The following is a 19459-nucleotide window of genomic DNA, read 5'->3' on the forward strand; positions in this document are numbered from 1 at the left end:
CGCAAGTTGGGGTGCCACTCTGCCGCAGCAGTGTGGCCCGCTTCCTTTTTCTCATGCAGTGTCGTGAGACTGGAACAGGGGACGGTTCTCCTTGAGGCCCCTGTCGGGGCACCGATTAGGTTAAGTGGAAGTCCAGACGGGCCGCAGACAGCGAAATTCAAGGTCAGTCTTAGAGAGAAGAATCCCGCCGTGGCCGAGGGCAAATGCGTGCCCGGGGTCTAAGTCGCGACACTCATGTCGAGTCCCCAGGTGTGATTATCGGAGCGGGCCTCGGTTGGCGTCATCCAAGACTCGTGGCCGTCGGGCAAAATCCACTTTGGGCTCGTTTTGCAGCATTGTCTTCCCAGGATTCTCGAGGTAGCATTTACGTGCAGAGTTTGAAGCAAATGAGCAAGAGGCAAGACGCAGGATCGCCGTGGTGGAAGTTGAGAAGGAAGAACATAGGCTGTCAGGTCCGTGGGCTTTCTCAGCAGACAGCAAGCCGGAAGTCGATCAGGCGGGCAAGAAACAGCCTGTACCTAGGGATCTTCGTACGGGGCCAACGGTGAGCTTTGCCGTCCACATCTGTTACTGCTTATGTGAAGTCTTTGTGGAGGCTGCTGCCAATTCGTGAAGGCTGTCCAGTAGAGAAGCTTGGTTGGGCTCAGATGTGAGATTGGCGCCAGATGCTGGTCCAGGGTAACGCAGGAGGAGGGGGGATGAAAGTTTTGTGTGTTGAGAAGTCTAGGCCTTTCCAGGGCCTCGGACAAACCATTGACAAACCCTTCGGTAGCAGGAATGTCGCCGAAGCGTTCGTAGCACGAGAGAGAAGGCCGCGAGTAGACGAAGATGAAGGGGGTGGTGGCGGTGTTGAGTACAACGTCGAGGCGAACGTTCATTGGCAGACTTGGTTGTCACATCCGGATATCAGTGGCCGAACGAGAACGGGTGCCCTGTGACAGTTGCGTTGCAATGAGAGCCTCGCCTGACACACAGTTCGTATTTGGTCAGAATTACCAGCTCTTGAAGCCTTTGGTAATACGTGGGCACCCGACTTTGAGGTGATTGCGGAAGTGCAGTATCGGCGTTGAGGCATTACGTTGCCGTTGATGCCCATATGCTTTCCATGACGAGAGGTACATGATACCTGGCCACCGCGTCAGATCTGGACGTGGCGCTGGCGCTGGCGCTGGCGCTGGTACTGTTGCTGGTGCTGGCGTTGGTGTTGGCGTTGGTCTTGCGCGTTCTCCACACTGCGCTTTTAATAACCCTGGAAAAAGGATGACGGCGAGCGCGTTCATGACTTGAACTGGATCGCGAGTTTGGCCGGTCGGTGGAAGCGCGGATGCCAGGTAAGGAGGAGGATGCAACATTGGAAGTATCTTGTCTTGTGCCGACGCCCGGCCAGGCAGGCAGGCAGAGTCATGGTGAGTGAGATTCTTTGCGATGCCGAGCGTGGAGTAAGGTAGGGTCGTGTCGTCGTCGTCTTCGTTCATCGGACATATTGCCATGTTGCTTGCCTGTCCGCGGCATGTTCTGAAGGCTTGCCTGCCTGCCTGCCAGTTCCCTGGTCTCCGATCAAAGCTACCCCCCACCCCCAGCCCATGGCCATGACCATGACCAGGCAAGGTAGGTACGGATAGGCTGGGTTCTCGACATTGGCCATGGACAAGATGGCTTGCATCTGTCAGTCACGTTCTGTGACCGCGAATGTGACGGCGCCCCTCCCAGCCGGCTTATTACATATGTGTGAATGGCTGCTGCAGAGAACAGACCGCCGCTGTCGTCGCGGTCGTCGTGTAAGACTGCGGCCGTCAGACCGAGCCCGATCGGTGCTAGCGGGTGAGAGTAATGGCAATAATTCCGCCAAACCGGCGGGGGGGGTTAGGAAATTCGACGTCAAGCTGCTTAGCTCACAGCTTCTTGCGTCTGTCTGCTGCTTTGCTTAAGGTCGGCAGGTTTGCTTTGGTTTGGTGCAGCTGTTGCAATTGCACTCTCACTTTCATTTGCACTTCGAGGTGAAGTGCAAGGCAAGGCAAGGCAAGGCAAGGCAAGGCAAGGCAAGGCAAGGCAAGGCATGGCAAGTACGGATACTAGACACGCCCTACCCTGCGCCTGCCCTGTCCTGTCGGTCGCCGCCTTCCACGCGCACCACGACACTCCCTGGCGCGGTCGCCGTCGGTCGCAGTGTCCGTGCCCTTGCCCAGATGGAAGGTCCCCACATTTTGACTCCTCCTCTCTTTTGCGCCAGCTGCATATCACGGCGTGTTATGAGCTGGGAATACGCTACCGTACCTAGGTGCCATCGTGGTTAGGTAGTCATGCTGCTTGATCCATTGGTTGATGGCTCGGAACCTAGGTACCTCGTGCTTCTTCTGCAAGCAACACTGCGACTAAGGTCATGGAAGGTATCCTCCCCGCTGCCGTTACCTGACCTTGGCCTTCCACTTCTGACTCCTGCAGTCAGTCACTTGCATCTAAGGCACTTTCCGCATCCTGGTAAGGTACCTATCTGACAATGCACGTCTTTTGCCCACTTCATTCCGAGCAGACCAGACCAGACCTCGTCCACATTGGACTCACTCAGATCATGACAGCGCTCCAGTCAGTCTCCGAGGAGAAAAAAAGTCGATGTTCTCACAGTCTCTGGTCTTGGCTGGCTTCTCGTAACCGTGTGACAAGGGTATACCCTGGCTCCATCTTCTGTCCGTTTTGTCGTTGTTTTCCACTTCCCTGCTGCTTTCCATGAGGATGAGCAAGAGAGAGGGGAGAACGGTTTTTTTTTTTTCCCTTCATTTTTCCTGATCATGCCTCCCCCCCCCCCCCCCCCATATCTCGTCTTGGACGCTGTCTCGACTGTCTCCTGTCTGCTGCCGCTGCCAACTTCTCTAATTCCACCACCCTCAACCCCGTGCTGCCTAAAAAAGAGTAGTGTGCTCGCCACACCCGAGGCACGTCTTCTGCCCCGCCGCCGCCGCCGCCGCCGCCGTCTACCATCAACATCTATTCTGGCTGGCTCTTGCATGCAAGCCGTCTTTCTCGTTTTCTGGGATTCGTCTGGTCCATGTCCCTGTCGCCGTCATTCTCAGTCACACTTCCCACCACTCCCAGACTTTCCCAGTCCCCAATCCCAATCTCAATCCTAGCAACAGGAGGCCCTGTCCCGGTCAAGTCCATCCACCCACACCTACCTACGTACCCACCCTCTCAACCGTCCATCCATCCACCAATTCATTCCAGTCAGTCCCAGCCTTTTCTCCCCTCCCCTCCCCTCCCCTCCTCCGTCTGCGTCGCGCTGCGCCGGGACATCTGCACCTGCAACCTGCCTGCACCTCCTCTGCGCATGCGCATGCGCCAGCCCGGTCAAGTACTCGGCAAGGTACCTACTGCGTAGCGCGAGAACCAGCCCAGCCCGGTAGCTCTAGTGTTAGCTCCAGCTGTGGCATCGACATGACCCAGCTCCAGGCCCCTACCAACGACTCTCGCATTGCACCTGATAACGACCCTGTTTGCTGCGCGCTATCCGACGCCGCCATCACCAGTCGCAATCTCGAGTGTCGCGGGGTCCAGCTCCTCGTCGACTCGACTCCAGCTTCATAGATCAGACATCAAAGATCTGTACTCCAGAACACGTTCAAACATCCCGGCGTAAAGCTGCACCTGCTCTGTTCTGCTCTGCTCGCTGGCCCCTCGCCGTCGACGCCCTGGGACAGGCAGGGACTTTCGAAAAAGTCGGAAACACAGGAGCGGCGCATATCCAACAACCCAACCGTAGAACCAGCCTGCTTCTGCTGATTCATTCAGCCAAAGCCATCGTCTCCAGCGCATCGTCATCGTACCTGACTTGAAAGGCGACGTTTTTCTCTTCTGCAAGATACCCCGTCGGTAGTCTCCAGTTTGCACATACTATTTGCGGACTCGCATTTTCTCACACGCCCCCTCTCACTCTTAACACACTCTCGCGCAAACCCTTGGTTGTCGAGCACAGAAGTCGCCCAGAAAGGCATACGGCTGCAAGTTGACAAGCGCAAGCATCCGACCACGCCGCCGCCTCGCTGTCGCTGTCGCTGTCGCTGCTCCGTGCTGTCTCTCTTCCTCTGCTGCTTGCTTACCTATCCATCCTCACGCAGTCACGTAGTCACGCAGTCCTTGCCCATGTTCCTTCGCTTTTGCCTCAGTCTGCCAAGCATCAGGTACCTGCGGACTCTGCCCGCCGACCCCAACCGCCAAAAGTACAAAGTACTTGCCCAAGTACTTTCTTCACCCACCCGACGGCAAGATACAACACACCTCATCCACCCTCCCTACCTACCAGCCGACCCTGCCTTGCCGTTCTCAGTCGCCCACTTCTCTCCGTCCATCCATCATCGACCTTATCCTTACCACGCAGCATCTTTGCGAACACCAGCCAACCATCCGTCATCTTCCCTCCTTCACCACCACGCGCTCGCGCATCTCCACTGGCGACGACCTCTACATTCCTCGCCCACACTCGTCCCTCGCCGTCGCCAACTAGAGGGGCACTCATCAACTGTTTTTTTGTGTTTTTGTCTTCTCCCTCTCTGCCTCTTCGCTTTGACTGAGCCTGTCTCTGTCTCTTCACTTGCCGCGCGACAAGTACCCGCCCGAGGCAGCAATCTCGCCACACGATTCTTCGCATCTTACATAGCAGGCCTCACACAGGCCCTCTTCGCGAAGGAATCTTCCCGCCGCATACCCCACGGCCAGGACACAGACCCTGCCCATACTCTATTGAGTTCTACGGCTTGGTTGTACCGGCGCTGCAACTCAACTCTTTGCATTTTCATCTTGAATTCAAACTTTTCTTAGCTATACACCCCTCATCCCCCCCCCCCTTCACTGCCTGCCTTGCGGCAAGAAGAGCGAACGAGACGGAGAGGCACGAAAGCTTCCATTCGACTTCTTCCCAGGCCGCTCCCCCTACCTGTTATTACTCGACACCTCCCGCCAGGGACATATCAGAGGTTTGCGCCAACCATATGCACGCATAACCTTGCCCTGCATCGCCCAGCGCACCACCCCCAGACTCAGTGTCGCCCTTGACCGCGACCCGGCCGGAAGGCAATCCAACTATATCAAGACACGTCGTCGTAGACCTTCTTTCCTCAATCTTGCTGCTGCTGCTGGGAGACGTTTTGCGCGCTCAATGTACTCCACTCAGCCGAACGGAGCTGATAGTGCGACAATCAATCCGGCTGCCCTCAACTCACCTGGTATGTTGCTTATTTGCTCTTAATAGCCCCCCCCCTCCCCAGTTTCACTTCCCCCCCGCCCTCTACCCAGCCTCAGCCTGCCTGCCTTGCCGCTAGCCGTCATCGCATTCCACAGCGAGGCCCTGTTCGTCGGTGTCGGTAACAGGTAATACCGGCGCAGTCGCTTACGTCTCTCTCTGTCTTGCACCATGGCTGCGCCAGTCTCTGCGTTGCTATCCCGCAATGACTTGTATGTGCTGACGCCTCCGATTATTAACAAGACCTCCTAAACGCCAGCCTCCGCGGTATCAAAAGAAGTCGATCCCCCGACAGTTTCCTCGAAAGAGCTCCTGCAGGCGGTGCCGGTATGTTTTCTTAATCTTAGCGATCAACCCCAGAATGCTTGTGCTGTTCATCAAGCGCGCGTGTCACCTCCAGGCTCCTTCCCGCAGCGCGCAACGCAATACAAGCTAACATCTCGTGCGTCCTCGCAAGGTGACTCCAACCCGAGAAAACGTGGAAAATCTTTGAAGGGGAAAACCTCCGAGACTGCCGGTCAGGCCCCCGTTAGCAACATGCCTCAAACCATCCCACCACCGCAAACTCCCCAAAACCAGGCCGCGCCGTTGCCAGGAGGGCAAGCCGTTGCCTACGCGCCTGCGCAAGCCTCCCCCCCGCCGAAGACTACTCCGACGAAGACCACGCTGAAGGCCCTACCAACCGTGAGAGACCACACCACCGACCAGCTGAACGCCGCCGGTGACGAATACCTCCCGAGAGAGATCGATGAATTTGGAGAGAAGAAGGTGATGCCCAACGGGCAGCTTTTGGGCGGTCGTGAATACAAATGCCGGACATTCTTGGTCCCTAACCGTGGCGACAAGCTCTTCATGTTGGCCACGGAGTGCGCAAGAGTACTGGGATATCGTGATTCGTACTTGCTGTTCAACAAGAACAGATCGCTCTACAAAATCATCGCCAGCCAGCCCGAAAAGGACGACCTTGTCAGCCAGGAGATTTTACCGTTTTCGTATCGGTCACGACAGATTGCCATCGTCACGGCACGATCCATGTTCAGGCAATTCGGCAGTCGCGTCATTACCAATGGCCGAAGAGTCCGCGACGACTATTGGGAAACCAAGGCACGAAAGCAAGGCTTCACCGAAGCCGACCTCGCTGGTGAGAAGCGTCCCGGGGCCGCCAAGGCCAGAGAAGCTGCCGCCGAGGCGCAAAACCAGGTCATGATGGGAGGTCCGCACGGAGAAATCGTTTACAGCAACACTCCCAGCCAGTTCCCCGGCGCCCCCCAACCCCAGATCGTCCAACCAGGTATGCTTGGAGCGCCAACCGGAACAACGACCAGAATGCCCGTGATAACACTAGGATCAGAGCTCAGTGACAACCGCCCTCGCGATTACAGCGGCATCCTCAAAGGCGGTCCCCGCCAGGAAATTACCGGCCCGGCTTACCAGGACCAAACACGCCCTGCCCAGATTGGAGAGGTTCACGCCCAGGCGCACCACGCTGCTGAGTACAACCGTTCGCTCAATCAGCAACGTGACATGCGTGGAGACTATCTTCAGGGCATTTGGAGGAGACCCCATGAGCAACCCCAGTCCTCCAACCTGGCGCAAGCTGTATCTACGAGCGACGCGGCAGCCCCGACGACGCGTGCAACGCAGTCACCCCACACATCTGCCAGTGGCATGCCACAGTCTGGTATTGTGCCTAACCAAAGCCCGCAAATGATGATGACGGCCCCACCTTACTCCCAGTCGATACACGCGCAGAATCCGATCAGTCAGGCTCCGATGAGAGGTATGGCCCAACCATCTTCCCAAAAGAACAACAAGCCAACGACTTTGCCTGCAGCAGGGAGTGCGAGCAATATGCCGCAGGGGGCTCAGGGCTACCACTATCCTGCGTCCGGCCAAATGTGGCCCCAGACACAACAAACGCCTCAGCACAACTACTCGGGCTACACGACGCAGAATCAGCAGTCGCATCAGCAATCACCAGCGCCTCAGCTTCGGCACGCGACGAGCAGTGTCCAGCCAGCGATGCAATTTCCTGGCATGCCGGGTATGGGCCAGAACTACGGTGCGGGTCAGGCAATGTACCCCACAGACCAGACTCCTCGCCAGTACATGCCTCAACCGAACCAAGGTTCTCCAGCGGTTACGCAGGCGTGGTCGAATCAACAGACACCTGCACAGTGGTGGACAAACCAACCCCAATGAACTTAAGAAACACGACGTTATCGTCTTCTTGCCCTCTTGTGCTCTTCATTTTGTCAGTATTCTGGCAACAATCCTTAGTTTCGTTTCTCTTATATACGCGGCGGCGACTCCTGACTTTCGCCGGTTTGGCAGGCTTTTCTGCTGCCCTCTGAAGGATACCCAAGCATACAGTTAGGTGGAGGCTATGTGCTTTTGGGCCGCCGGCCTGTCAGTCTTCGTACAGCATTTTGGCCGAGAAGGGATGAATAGAGGAGTCGCAGGGGATCCGGGAACACATCATCTCAGGTCAGGAGGGGAATTGATTATCACTGTACTGCGTTCTCTGTTGGTTTCTTTCTGGTATCTGCATCATGGGAGGATGCATTTCTGTTTGCAACATTGGTTGGCCTTGTATTCGATTTCTTTTGACTTTATTACCACTCGACAACATGTTTTTGTCTCTTGTCTCCCCGACTTTTTGTTATTTTTGGTTTCCTCGCCGTGGGCACGCGGGCAATTTCGACTTCAATTTGATACCATCGTCTTCTTGTCGCCGACTCGCTTCGCGCACTGTGTTAGTTAGTCCCTCTCATCCTCTCGAATACGATACCATACGAACACACCGTCCACGCGTCGTTTCTCCTGCCGCGCGGCTGAGGCAGCGGAGGTTGACTCAGCAGCAAGTTTAGTTGCAGACTACGACTTGTGCGCACTGAGGGCATTCTCATGACATCGGCCGCCATCACTCAGCGCCAGCCATAGTAGGCAGGCTTGACAAGGGAGATCACGATCTTTTGCCTAGTCGAGCACTTGCAGCAATTTCAAGTCGAGATTTAGCTTTGAGGGACAGCAACTAGCACCTCCAACTTGACGAATGGCAGTTCCCCCAGCTCTATGGGTGGGAGGTTACCACTCTGGCCCGTGCCGAACGACCGGGAACTTCCCCGACTTGGCTTCAAGGTTGTCACGAAAGCGAAGAACCGCGGAGGCGACAAAGCTAAGGGGATAAGTCGCGGTATAGTTTTAAGGTTTGCTCGTGGTCTGGGGTGTATCCTTGTTCCCAGGGTAGCAGGATCGCATTTGCTCTTGAGCAGTCGACATGGACGAGGACCCCTTTCCATCTGCACGTCGGCAGCCAAATCATACTGGCCTTGTTTTATCTTTGTGTCGGCCGACACACCGCAGCAGCATTGGAGGAAGTTGCGCTGTGTACTTGGTGATGAGACTTGATATTCGTCGTCACGCTTTGGGGGTCCTATTGAGGGGGGGTCGGCAAGAAGCGCCACGATATGCGGCATTTGGTAACAGTTGTTTTCGTTATTTCCCACATCTACTTTTTCTCTCGTGGGGGAATTTCATGGCATGGATGGAAACGGGTCTTGTTGGTTGCATGGAGCTGCGTCGATCGAAGACTTGGTTTTGTTTTCAAAGCTCTTGACACTTCTGTTTTATGACCTATTCTGTCGCAACTACTACGGCTATGTACTTGAAGATGGTGAAAGAAGACGGGTTCTTGGACCTCCGCGGAGGTTTTGTAGTCTCGAATTAATGCAAACGAGTGGTCGTTTTGTTTTCCTGATCTCACTGTCCCCTTCTCTAAGTCCTTGCCCGAGGTTTCGAAAAGACTTGTTTGCGAATGCGCATGCGAGCACTATTCCAACCGACTTTTTCCACAACACAGAAATATGCCATTGTCTTCTGTAGAAGAACCATCCGCCGTAGCAACTATTTTTATGAAGCATCTGTGCTCACCTGATTCTGTGTCGGTAACAGCCTGCTCCGGTGGCTGGGGAGCTTTCTCCTCCTCGCATGTGCCATCTGGTCGTTTGAGTTTGTGGTCTGTCCAAACCAGAAAGGCTCGTTATCGGGACGAAAGCCCGTTTGTGAGACGGGGATGATAGTGTTTGGCGCCCGGCCCCGGTGGGGTATCTGTAATAAACATCGTCTTTTGGCTTCTTCCCATTCTTCGATGGTTCAGGATAGAAAGGGGACGAAAAAGCGTGTTTTTTTAAACCACCTCCCCTCCACACCCACGTCCAATCTTTTTCTTATTTCTTGTTTCCTTTACCCTTGCGGCTTTCTTTAAGCTCCCCCCGTCACTTTCTGCTTTCCTCTTTCGTCTTCCCACCCTCCCCGACTGTGGCACCAAGGGGCTTTGCCTCCCTGCCCTCCCTCCTTCTCTCTGCCCCCCTTCCCCTCTCTGGCACCTCGTTCTTCTCGCTCCCTCTCTCCTGCCCTCACCGCGCTTGACCTCCGTTCGAACCCCCCCGTGTCTCGTACATGTTCGGGCTTGGGCGGTCCAGGTCGATTGCAGTATGCCCCATGAAACTCTCGGCCGAAGCCTGAAGGCCGAAAGGGCGAAATCGGAGTGGTGGAAGAATACAGACTACAGACAGGTGGATCTTGCTCTCGGCGAACAGTAGCGTCGCGAACTGGTTTTCCTTCTTCTTCTTTGTCTGTTTTGATCAGAAGCTGGGAGAGAAAGAGAGATAGGCTCTGTAGATTCGTAAAAAGTCGAGATACTCGGGAACGTCCCGGCATATTCGGATCCGCCACCGGCGGGAGAGTCGGGAAAGACGGGGCGCGGGACATAATGTGGCGCGCTTCCACACGGCATGGGCGGGCTTACATCGGACGGGAGAAAGGAGGCAACTTATTCATCGCATATAGAAAAGTCTAGTCTCTGCCTGGGTGAGAGGGGAAAGCATCGTCGCATTGGAGAAGTAAGCCAGCAGATATTGCGATAGGGTCGTCAGAATTCCCAAGAGGATCTGGCGGCATGCAAGGAATAGGGCTGGGAACTGCGAGGACGACGAAGATTTGGCGCTGAGACATGCAGAAACGATGATCTGTCTAGTCTTCGGAGCCGACCGGAAATCGTATTTCGTCCATTGAATTCCAGACCGCTGACGAAGGTTTGAGTCTGTTTGTAGCGGTGAAGACTTGCTCCTACTCGTAATTAGGGCCCGGGAGACAGAACGGGTGACACGGACACAGGTGTGGAGAGACACAGAGAGACAGAGACCAAAAGAGGTTTATGACGGGTTTGTGTGGGATGTTTCGTCTCGTCTGAATCCGCCATTGGGGGTTAAATATAATGAATGGGAGGGGAGGGGGGGCGGTAGTGTGTGTATGCCCTGAACATGTGGCCAGCCCCATCGCCGGAGGAACTCTTGGGGGAGAGTAGGGCGCGTGGGAAAAGGAAAAACCACAAGAGATGTACGAAAAGGGAGTCGAAAGGAGAAGGTCGAGGCGAACTGTGGAAGAAGAAAAGGTGAATTTCAGGCTGAATGAAACGAAACAATGGATTGGCTTTTTTTTTTTTTTTTTTTTTTTTTTTTTGGGGGAGGAAAACCAAACGTTCGGAAAGGCAACGAACAGGCGGCGCCAATCAGAAGTTGGGTTGCCTGCCTTTTTTGTTTTAATACAACGGCTTTCTTCTAGGTCGTCATCGTCCCATGTGCGTTACTCGCTGGTTGTCTTTCAGTCTGCAAGAAAAAAAGACACGAGACTGAGCATGAACGAGACCGGAGTTCGGTTGTGGGGTAGTCTGTTGTTAAGCTACTTTGTTTTCATATTCCTTTTTGACTCGTTTTCCTTGAACGTTATTGTTGTTGTAGGTAAGCTAGGAACGGAGCTCAGCAGGGGGTGGGGTTGTCCTCTGGGAACTGGTCACTTGGCAAGTTTACCATCTTTCAAGCGGAGCTGACATGGCTATTGAGAAAGTTTATCAGGACTCCGGGAACCCAGGTGATAGCGATGTTGTTTTTTGGAAGGGGGTCCGCGAGAGCCCGGGATCGGGTATAGACAGAGAGGTGTGAAAGGCAACAGGCAAGAGAGAAACAAAGATCATTCGACTGGGCGAGTGGCCAAGCAGGATCGGGTGGAAGCGTAGGAGAGAGATAACAGGAAGTAAATGAACAGATCGTGAATGTGGCAGATATGAGTGCTTCATTTCCGCTTCAAGGACTTTTGACAAATACATACGAAAGGCCGTCTATATGAACGTGCGGACGCCATCGCCCACGTACTCCGCATGCTTCGCCAATACCGTATGCAGCTCCAGCTGGCTTCAGAGTGAGGCACCGATAATGCCTCCGCCGGTCTGTGGCGGTCATCGCGTACTAATCACTCTCGTCGCCGTCAATCGCCTCGTCGACATCCTCCTCATCGCCCTCCTCCTTCTCCTCCAAAGCGTCTTGCGTCTCCTCGCCGCTGCCTTCACCCTCATCCTCGTCCTCGTCTTCTTCTTCCTCTGCTTCCTCGTCTTCGTCTTCGTCTTCGTCCTCGTTGGCCTCCTCTTCGGGCTCCGTCTCGGCGTCGTCAGCCTCGTCGACGGTCATGGAAGACTCGTCAACGCGGGCCTTCTTCGCCCTAGGGGCGTCACCGTCGGCAGAAGCAGTGCTGATGATGCTATCATCTGCAGATGCGGCGGCGGCTGCAGCCCCAGCGACTCCTGCCGCAGCGCCTGCTGCTGCGCCGCCCTTCTTGGCAGCGACCTTTTGGCGGTATGAGGAGCGCTTCGCAGATTGTATCTGGTTGAATTCTGGACAGACAATTAGCGGCTGAGCCTCGAGCATATGCCGGAAGGTGTCAGGTAGTATCAGGCAGGCTGAGCCTCGGATGGTTGGTGAAGTGATGGTCGTTTTGGTATCGTGAGTTGGAATCTCGGGTTTGACTCACTCGCAAACTCCTGCTCCAAAGGCTCTCGCAGAAACCCAAACTCAATGTCTTCAAGAGCTTTGAACACATCTTCAGCACTAACCGTCTTTTTGTTGGCATTGACAGTATTTTGATTAGCGCTTCAGTCACACAAAGTCAGCCTTCAGATCCTTCCACGATAACAAGCCCATGTCGGGGGCACATTTGCTTCACGGGACACATCTTTCAAGAACATTCATCAAAGGGGGTTGTCTCGGTGAACGCACTGTGCTGCAAGGTAGTTGATGAAGACTGTGGCGCTCTTGCTCATTGCCAAGACAGCATTGGCCTGGATCTGAGATTGTGGAGGTAGCACACCCTTGGCCAGTCTTGTGATGATGGACTTGGGTAAGTTAAGGTCCTGATGATGTATGTGTAAGCTTAGTATTCATTCTTCTGCATGTGTCTGTCTCTTCCTCCCCCGTGTACCGAGATACACGTGAATAATGAGCACATACTTCAATGGTCAGAGAATCCTTGTCAGCCTTCTCCTTCGGTGCCTTCTCAGAGTCCTTCTTGTCAGATCCAGCGTTCAAGACCGTCGTCATCGTGAGAGGTGTTGATGAAGACACCTTGGCTGACTCGGGTGTCGACTTCGCTCCGGCAGCGGCACTGGAGGGCGCCGCAGAGACAGGAGCGGTGGAAGCGGCGGCGGCGGGAGTTGCGGGAGCAGCGGGAGTCGGTCCCGTGGTCGGGGTGGTGGCCGGGTCCTCGTCCATTACGGCGAATCGGGCGGTGGAGACGTCGCTCCTACGGCTGGCGTCGCTTTTGCGCGGAGGCATTTTGTGTCAGTTTGTCTGTGTGGGTGAACTTTGCGGGTTGTGGGTGAGAGAGGTGTTGTACGGTGGTAGGGTGGCGGTTGTGTGACCGGAGAAAAAGACCAGGCACGGATTGAGTTTGCGATGCACGCGGGCAGCTCGTTTCTGCGAGATGATGTCGCGCGGGAGGTGCGGTGAGAGAAGGTGGCGTAGGCGTAAACGCGGGCGTGGATTGGTGAGAAGTTGAAGTTTTTCACCCACGGACGGGCTGAGTGCTGCTCTGGGCTGCTTCTCAGGGGAGACCAGGGTCAGGTTGGGTGTCTTTGCGGGATGCGCCGTGGTTGTCGTGAGCCAGCGTCGGGTTGGGAGGTGGACTTGTGAGTTTGTTGGCAATTGAAAGAGACGGAGCTTCAATTCAACTCAAATCCCATGGCCGTCGATCGCTTCCGCAGGCGGAGGGCGTGAGAATGTCACTCAGGCAAGGAAAGGGGAGGTCGAGGGAGGCTCTGGTCGTGAGAGTAAGGTAAGGTAAGGTATGATGGTATGGTAAGGTATGGTGTGGTGGTGGGTGGAGACTGCAACGGGAGTGAGAGCCAATGTGAACTGCAACAACTGCACCCGGCTGCTGCGACTGCGCTCGCCCGTCGTCGGCCAACGTATCCGTACAACCAACCTAGCGAGTTGACGACTCGCCGGCGCGTCGTGCGTTGCAAGGTAGACGCGACTTTTCGAGTACCTAGGAAAGGTAGTGAGTGCCCCACTATCCCAGAGCATACCGCAGTAGGTATGGACGCGTTAAGTGCATTTCGATCTCCCTTTGCCCCAGGCCCATCTTGATTACTCATCTCACTGAACAACATCACCTCTTACTTCACTACTGATTTCACCGCATAGTTGCTGCCCAACATCTTTTCGTATTCAAACGACTGTCTTCTTTTCAGATACGAATAATCGCACTAGTCTTTATCCAAGGAACTGTTGGATCCCATCCCACGATGGAAGCCCTCAATGATTTTCATGATTTCGGGAAAACGACAATCTCATGTGCTTCACTTAACCATCTCATCTTTACCTCCTGCACCTGTCGCACTTAACGACAACGAGAAGCATCTTCGCGAACCTCAAGGCTGCGAAGCGAGGAGCGCGGGATACCCTCTTCATCATGTGCCCCTTATCCGACCCACCGTGAATATCGCTGCTGTCCGCATGTCCTTGAGAAAATGGCATCTTGTCCCGCATGGTCGAAGCTCTTCCGGACGAACCAACCTGAAGCCGCCCGTCGGCGTCGCACCCCGCTCTCGCAGACAATAGTCGCCAAGAAGTCGCGAACTCGCATGTGAGAGAACTTTTATCGTGGATGCATCAGGCAAAGGCTGGATCACGCCAGCCCACCTCTTTCCCCCCAAAGAGACTTATTTGATCGAGGACATCTGTCAAAAGAAGTCAAACCCCGAAGAAAAGCAAACTCAACCTCGGAGGCACCTGTCAACTACTACACCCCCACACATATGCATGCCCCGATCTGGACCTGCATCGAGTATCTAATCGAATGGCTCTAAAAGGCTGACACTCTTGGATCGACAGGCCTCTTGGACTAGGGCAACGATTTGCCGTCCACAATTCCTCATCTGCCTTGCTGCCCAGCCATCCACAGACTGAGCTTGGCGAACTTAGTGTTCCCGAGGAAGTCGCTCTCTCTCTCTCTCTCTCTTTCTACAACTCCAAAGTGAACCCTTGTCTACCCCGCCCCGTCGCCCCTTCGCCAACCTCCGCTGTCATTCGCGCACCCATCCGACGACGAAGCGCGGTGTTTCACATCGGGCCCGTCATCGCATCCCTTATGCTGGGATGGCATCTGTGGCAGGCGTGGCTTGCCGCCCCTTCTTCTCCCGTGCGTGCGTGGGACCAACAACGCGGAAACCTTGGTCACGATACCAAGAGAGAATTGCCTTTCCTCACGAACGCTGGGCAACGTCGGAGCCATCCACCATCGTGCCTTCCCCCCACCTTCTCAGTGAGCTGTTTGTTTCACTAATAATGGATGTAGCGGTGTGCTCAGCGCCATGGCTGGCGTCGGGAGGCGTTTGTGCTTACTTGGGACGACAGGTCGTCGTGTCGACCCCTCACGGTACGCAACAAGTTCCTCATTGGGACGGAGCTAAGAATGACTTGCATGCCGTGATCGCCACAATGATGCTATACCATGCCTGCACGAGGATGAGATGGTTCGCTGGGCTAGGGTCAAAGTTATTCTGGTCACTGACGTGGCACGGTTGACATCGCATGGGTAGAAGAAGATGGTTTGTATAGATTGTATTCTTTGCGATCGGGCTCTTTCATCCAACTTGTGTGTGCCCTAGTGTGATGAAGTTAAGGAAAATTGGCCGCCTTTGCAGCTTCTGTGATGAGTCCATTCGTAGGGGTATTTCCGTCCATCACCAATCCGATGTTGGTGTTTCGAAGTTCATGGCTCCGTAAGACAAAGGAAAATGAGATGCCGTCAAGGGCATCTACGTGTCTTCTCCATGGACTCAGTCCATGCAGTGCACTGCCGAATGCTCATTCAGTTAAGAAGAACATTTGAGAGGAGTGCTGTGTATGTGTGCCTCGCGCCCAGCAGAGGCTCCTGGCTAAGACGGTTCATCGAAGGCATCGAAAACCCAAAAGTTCAACGGCGGCGGCGGTGGCAACAGGTGTTGCCCCGTCTCGTTCTTGAATAAGGCAAAAGCCGTTCCCGGGTAACCTCCACCTCACTCGTGTGGTACCAAGTCGCACACACAAAGTATTGTGATATGTTTGCCATCCATCGGTTTGTGAAACAAGTGCTCACAAGATAGCACCCCGCACTTTCCAGGCCTGCGGGAATAGCGCAAGAGCTGAAACGAGTGTGGGTTGTGGTTGCGTGCGGTGCGTATTGGTAGCCGCAATCGTTTGCAGGGTTTCGCGCAAAAAGTTAGGTAGTAAGACACGGCACTTCGCCAGGGGTGTGACTTCTCGGCGAAGGCAAGAATTCGAATCGGAGCTTCAGCCTACGGCAATGCCAATCTCAGATTGCCGGAGATAGGGTCGGGGGGAAAGGCCACCCATGCGTACGTCCTCGTCGAGAGACAGCCGCGGAGGGATCGAGGAGTCGGAGTAGATCCGCTGGTGCCTACCATCAGAGTGCGCAGATGAAGGCATGTGGGCGTAATGGTCGATGGAGCCTCGTGGTGAGAGCTCAACGTCGGTTTGGTAGCCGAACCAGTGGTCTCGTAGGCTGCCGACGCTGGCACTGCTGCGGGAGCTGCGGTGTCTGCCGTGACCATTGCGGGGTGAGAGTGGTGGCAATTTGGACAGCCTCGAGTTTTGGCGCTTCGGTGAAGGGAGGAAGGCGGCGTCTCCCTCGATTGTGTCGTCAGTCAGACCGACGCGAGCATTGGGCGCCCGAGCGAGGACGGGAGTGTTCGGAACATCCATACTCTTTTTGTCCATACTGCGCTTGTGATACGGAGACCGAGGGGAAATCTCGGACGAGGCACGAGACTGGTTCGAGTGGTGGTGAGTCTGGTAGACGATAACGCTGGGCGGCTTGCGGACAGTGGGAGCCGGATCGTGCTTGTCAATGACGATTGTCGTCGATTTCTCAATGGCTCGGTTGGCCTTCCAAGACTCAATCTCCTCGTCGTCAATGGGCGTACACCCGCGTTGACTGAATGGGCCCCGTCTGCGCCAAGGGGCGAGAGGGAGCCGGCCGTAGCGGTAGCGGTAGCATAGGCAAATGGTGAGAACGATGAGCGCAACTCCGAGTACCGAGAGTACGGTACTGAGGGCGATGACGAGGCTTCGGTCGCCCTCGAAGTTCTGTGCGTTGCCAGCCATGACACCTTGCTGGTCCGTCAACGAGGTTGAGCTTGGTGCAGCCGGCGCCGGAGAGACTGGAGGTCTGCTACCGGCATCAGTTGGTTGAGCAGGCGGCAATGTCTGGACAGGTGGATTTGTCGTGGGAGGCGAAGGCGGCGGCGGCGGCGGCGGCAGTACAACGATAGACGTGGATGAACTTTGCGGAGGAACGAAGGTAGGAGTTGATGAACTCTGCGGTGGCGGCCTTGACGGTGGTGAACTCGGCTGAGGGAAACTCGGCACAGAGAAAACGGGTGTTGAGCTAAAGCGAGGAGGAGGTTTAGGAACAGGTAGGGTCGCTCGGGGGAGGCTGGGTGTTGAAAAGGAAGAAATAACGGAAGCCACCGGTCGTGAAGTAGAAAGTACAGGAACAAGTAGAGACGTCGTCGGAGATGGTCTGATCTGTGAAGAAGTTGTCGGAGGGGGCGCCTGGGGAGTGGTCTGCGGAGGAGGGGGTGGTGGTGGAGGAGGCGGCGGCGGCGGCTCCTCAGGAGGTGGAGGAGGCGGAGGAGGCTCTTGCTGAGGGGGCTCCTCTGGCGGCGGGGGAGGTGGTGGTGGTTCCTCAGCTGTCACGCCTGTGAGTTGAGTTAGCATCAAGGTTCGATACACGCAAATGAGATGAAAGACGTTAGGAAATGTCCAGAGGAATCCGAAGAGTGGGTGATGTAGTAAAGATGTGTTTGTTCTGAGGCGATCGGAGGTCGTCCACTGAGGTGAGAGCAACATAAAACACAGGTGTAGCGGCCGCTTGAGAGTAAACATTGAAAGCTCTGTGCTCTGTGCTGTGCTGTGCTGTGTGTTGGATACTGGGTGCTCTTTCCAAGACCGCACCTTCTGTTCCCCCGCCACCTCTGGCTTCTTCCAAGCCGTTGTTGATGGCTCCGTCGGTAGGTGCGTCAACTCGGCCCGGTCCAAGTACGGCGGGCAAGGCTTCGGTGTTGGCGCCGGGTGCAAGCTCCAGCTCTGGGTTTACAGACGGACCTTGGTCTCTGTTTTTACCCTTTCCTTTCCCTTTCCCTTTTCCCTTGCCCTTCCCCTTGCCAAGTCGTTCATCTTCATCGTTAATGGTGCTGTCGATACCCTCGTCCGCGTTGAGCAAGGATGCTCTGCTTGGAGTCGAGCGACTCGCGAGCCATGCCGTAACCAAGAGATATCTCATTGTCGACATATTAGCATTCGTGCCTCCGTGTGTTGTATGGGCCAGCCCGGTAACATCTCCGTTTTCTCGAATATCACTGCACACAAGATTACGTTCCAGCGTGGCAAGTAAACGCCTATACCATGGGCAAGTCCCCAACGTCGAGTACTGGACTCTCCCTTGTCGAGGGAGGCGAAATAAGACCACTTGGGCGAGAGAAGGAGAAGGAAATAGAAATAAACAGCTAGGAAATAAGAAGGAGAGGGTAACAAACGGTTCAGGCGGGTTGACCTTGGGACCAGGTCAGGATGAGGATTTGGGTGAAGTGAGTGAGGTTCCACAACTCCAAGCAGGACACTTGGAGCCGGTTGGTGCTGGAGACCTTCAGAAGAAAAAGGAAAGGAAAGGGCTGGAGACGAGAGAGGAGGCTCGCGCAGAGAGACCAAAGGGGAGAGTGGTGGACGAGACCCTGGGTTATGTACGAAGTGCAGCTGCGCGGTGTAGAAAAGATGTGAAAGGGTACATCCATGGTTCCTTGGATGCGGCACTTGCGGCAGCACTAACATGGGGAGGACGTGTACCATAGTACCTCAGCAAGTAGGTACTGTGGTGTGGTGTGGTGTGTGTGTGTGTGTGGTGGTGGGAGGTGGCACCTTGGACCACTCCGCAGCCGTCCATCCAACCACTTGCTGCGTACCTAGGCAGGGTAGACAGACGATCCAGGCATGTACATAGTATGTGCACTTGTACACTCACAATGGCGCCCTATTTTGTATGGCCTTGGCTTGGGCTGCAGATGGCGGCGTGGACAGCCAGCAAGAGGGAAACATGACAGGGCAGGGTACAGAGTACGAATTCTCTGTAGGGATAAGCTGTACACCCGTGCACCCGCTTTGGAGGACGGCATGTGAGTTGTGAGTTGAATAATCCCGCAGGAGACATATTCGGCGGACGCATCCAGGGGCTCCCATGGTGCAGGCCCTCAGAATAGGGTAGCGAGTATGAGGAAGAAACAGAGTGCCAGAAGAGAGCTCTTACAGACGGAGAAACAGAGGCCTTCTCTCGGTCTGGCAGATTCTGAAGCGGAGCGGGCGGTGGGCGGCAGCAGTGGGTGGGTGGTGGGGGCAACATGATGATGGTGGTGGTGGTGGTGGTGGTTAGTTGCGGGTTCCTGTCCCTGTTCCTGTTCCTGTTACTGTTCCTGGTTCTGTCCCCAGGCGTGTCGTGTCTGTGGTCATTGGAAGAGAAAGTGGTCCGTGGTTAGAGGAAGTGAGAAACGAACGAACCGCACTGCACTGCACGAAGCGAGTTCAAGGCAGTGGAGACGTGGATCCAAAGCGGGCCATCGGAGGTTGAGATGTGTCGGGGTTCTTGACCAGGGGGGGGGGGGGGGGGGGGGGGGGGCAGGGGGGGTGGAAGCTGTGCGAAGCTGCTTGGTCTTGTCACAGTTGGTGTGCTGTTGAAAGAATCCGCCGCCCGCCCGCCTCTATCCGTAAGAGTTGAGCAACACACCTACGCCGTAAGCAGCCCGTGGAAAAGTCTGGCTTTGCGCCACTCAGGCTCAGGCTCAGG

The 19459-nt window shown here is 55.3% G+C and overlaps 4 protein-coding genes across 4 annotated transcripts; 1 reads left to right on the forward strand and 3 right to left on the reverse strand.

Moving 5' to 3' along the window:
• Positions 1–5767: 5767 nt before the first annotated feature.
• On the forward strand, positions 5768–7432 carry CGCA056_v010731 (Chromatin structure-remodeling complex subunit rsc7; the record flags this gene model as incomplete). The annotated part of the gene is made up of 1 exon (XM_037325978.1): positions 5768–7432. One exon carries the CDS (start codon positions 5768–5770, stop codon positions 7430–7432), a length of 1665 nt encoding a protein of 554 aa, XP_037175115.1.
• Positions 7433–11408: 3976 nt separating this feature from the next.
• Positions 11409–12894, reverse strand: dpb4 (DNA polymerase epsilon subunit D; the record flags this gene model as incomplete). Its single annotated transcript, XM_037325979.1, has 5 exons — positions 11409–11481; positions 11537–11957; positions 12095–12213; positions 12340–12473; positions 12571–12894. The coding sequence occupies 5 exons, from the start codon at positions 12892–12894 to the stop codon at positions 11409–11411; spliced, it is 1071 nt and encodes a 356-aa protein (XP_037175289.1).
• A 3000-nt stretch (positions 12895–15894) lies between these two features.
• CGCA056_v010733 (uncharacterized protein) lies at positions 15895–16728 on the reverse strand (the record flags this gene model as incomplete). The annotated part of the gene is made up of 1 exon (XM_037325980.1): positions 15895–16728. The coding sequence occupies one exon, from the start codon at positions 16726–16728 to the stop codon at positions 15895–15897; it is 834 nt and encodes a 277-aa protein (XP_037175290.1).
• Positions 16729–16804: 76 nt separating this feature from the next.
• CGCA056_v010734 (uncharacterized protein) lies at positions 16805–17917 on the reverse strand (the record flags this gene model as incomplete). The annotated part of the gene is made up of 3 exons (XM_037325981.1): positions 16805–17011; positions 17116–17324; positions 17581–17917. The coding sequence occupies 3 exons, from the start codon at positions 17915–17917 to the stop codon at positions 16805–16807; spliced, it is 753 nt and encodes a 250-aa protein (XP_037175291.1).
• Between the last annotated feature and the right edge of the window lie 1542 nt (positions 17918–19459).

This window comes from Colletotrichum aenigma (assembly GCF_013390185.1).
Source record: "Colletotrichum aenigma strain Cg56 chromosome Unknown KSG_Cg56_contig07, whole genome shotgun sequence".
NCBI classification, from domain to species: Eukaryota; Fungi; Ascomycota; class Sordariomycetes; order Glomerellales; family Glomerellaceae; genus Colletotrichum; species Colletotrichum aenigma.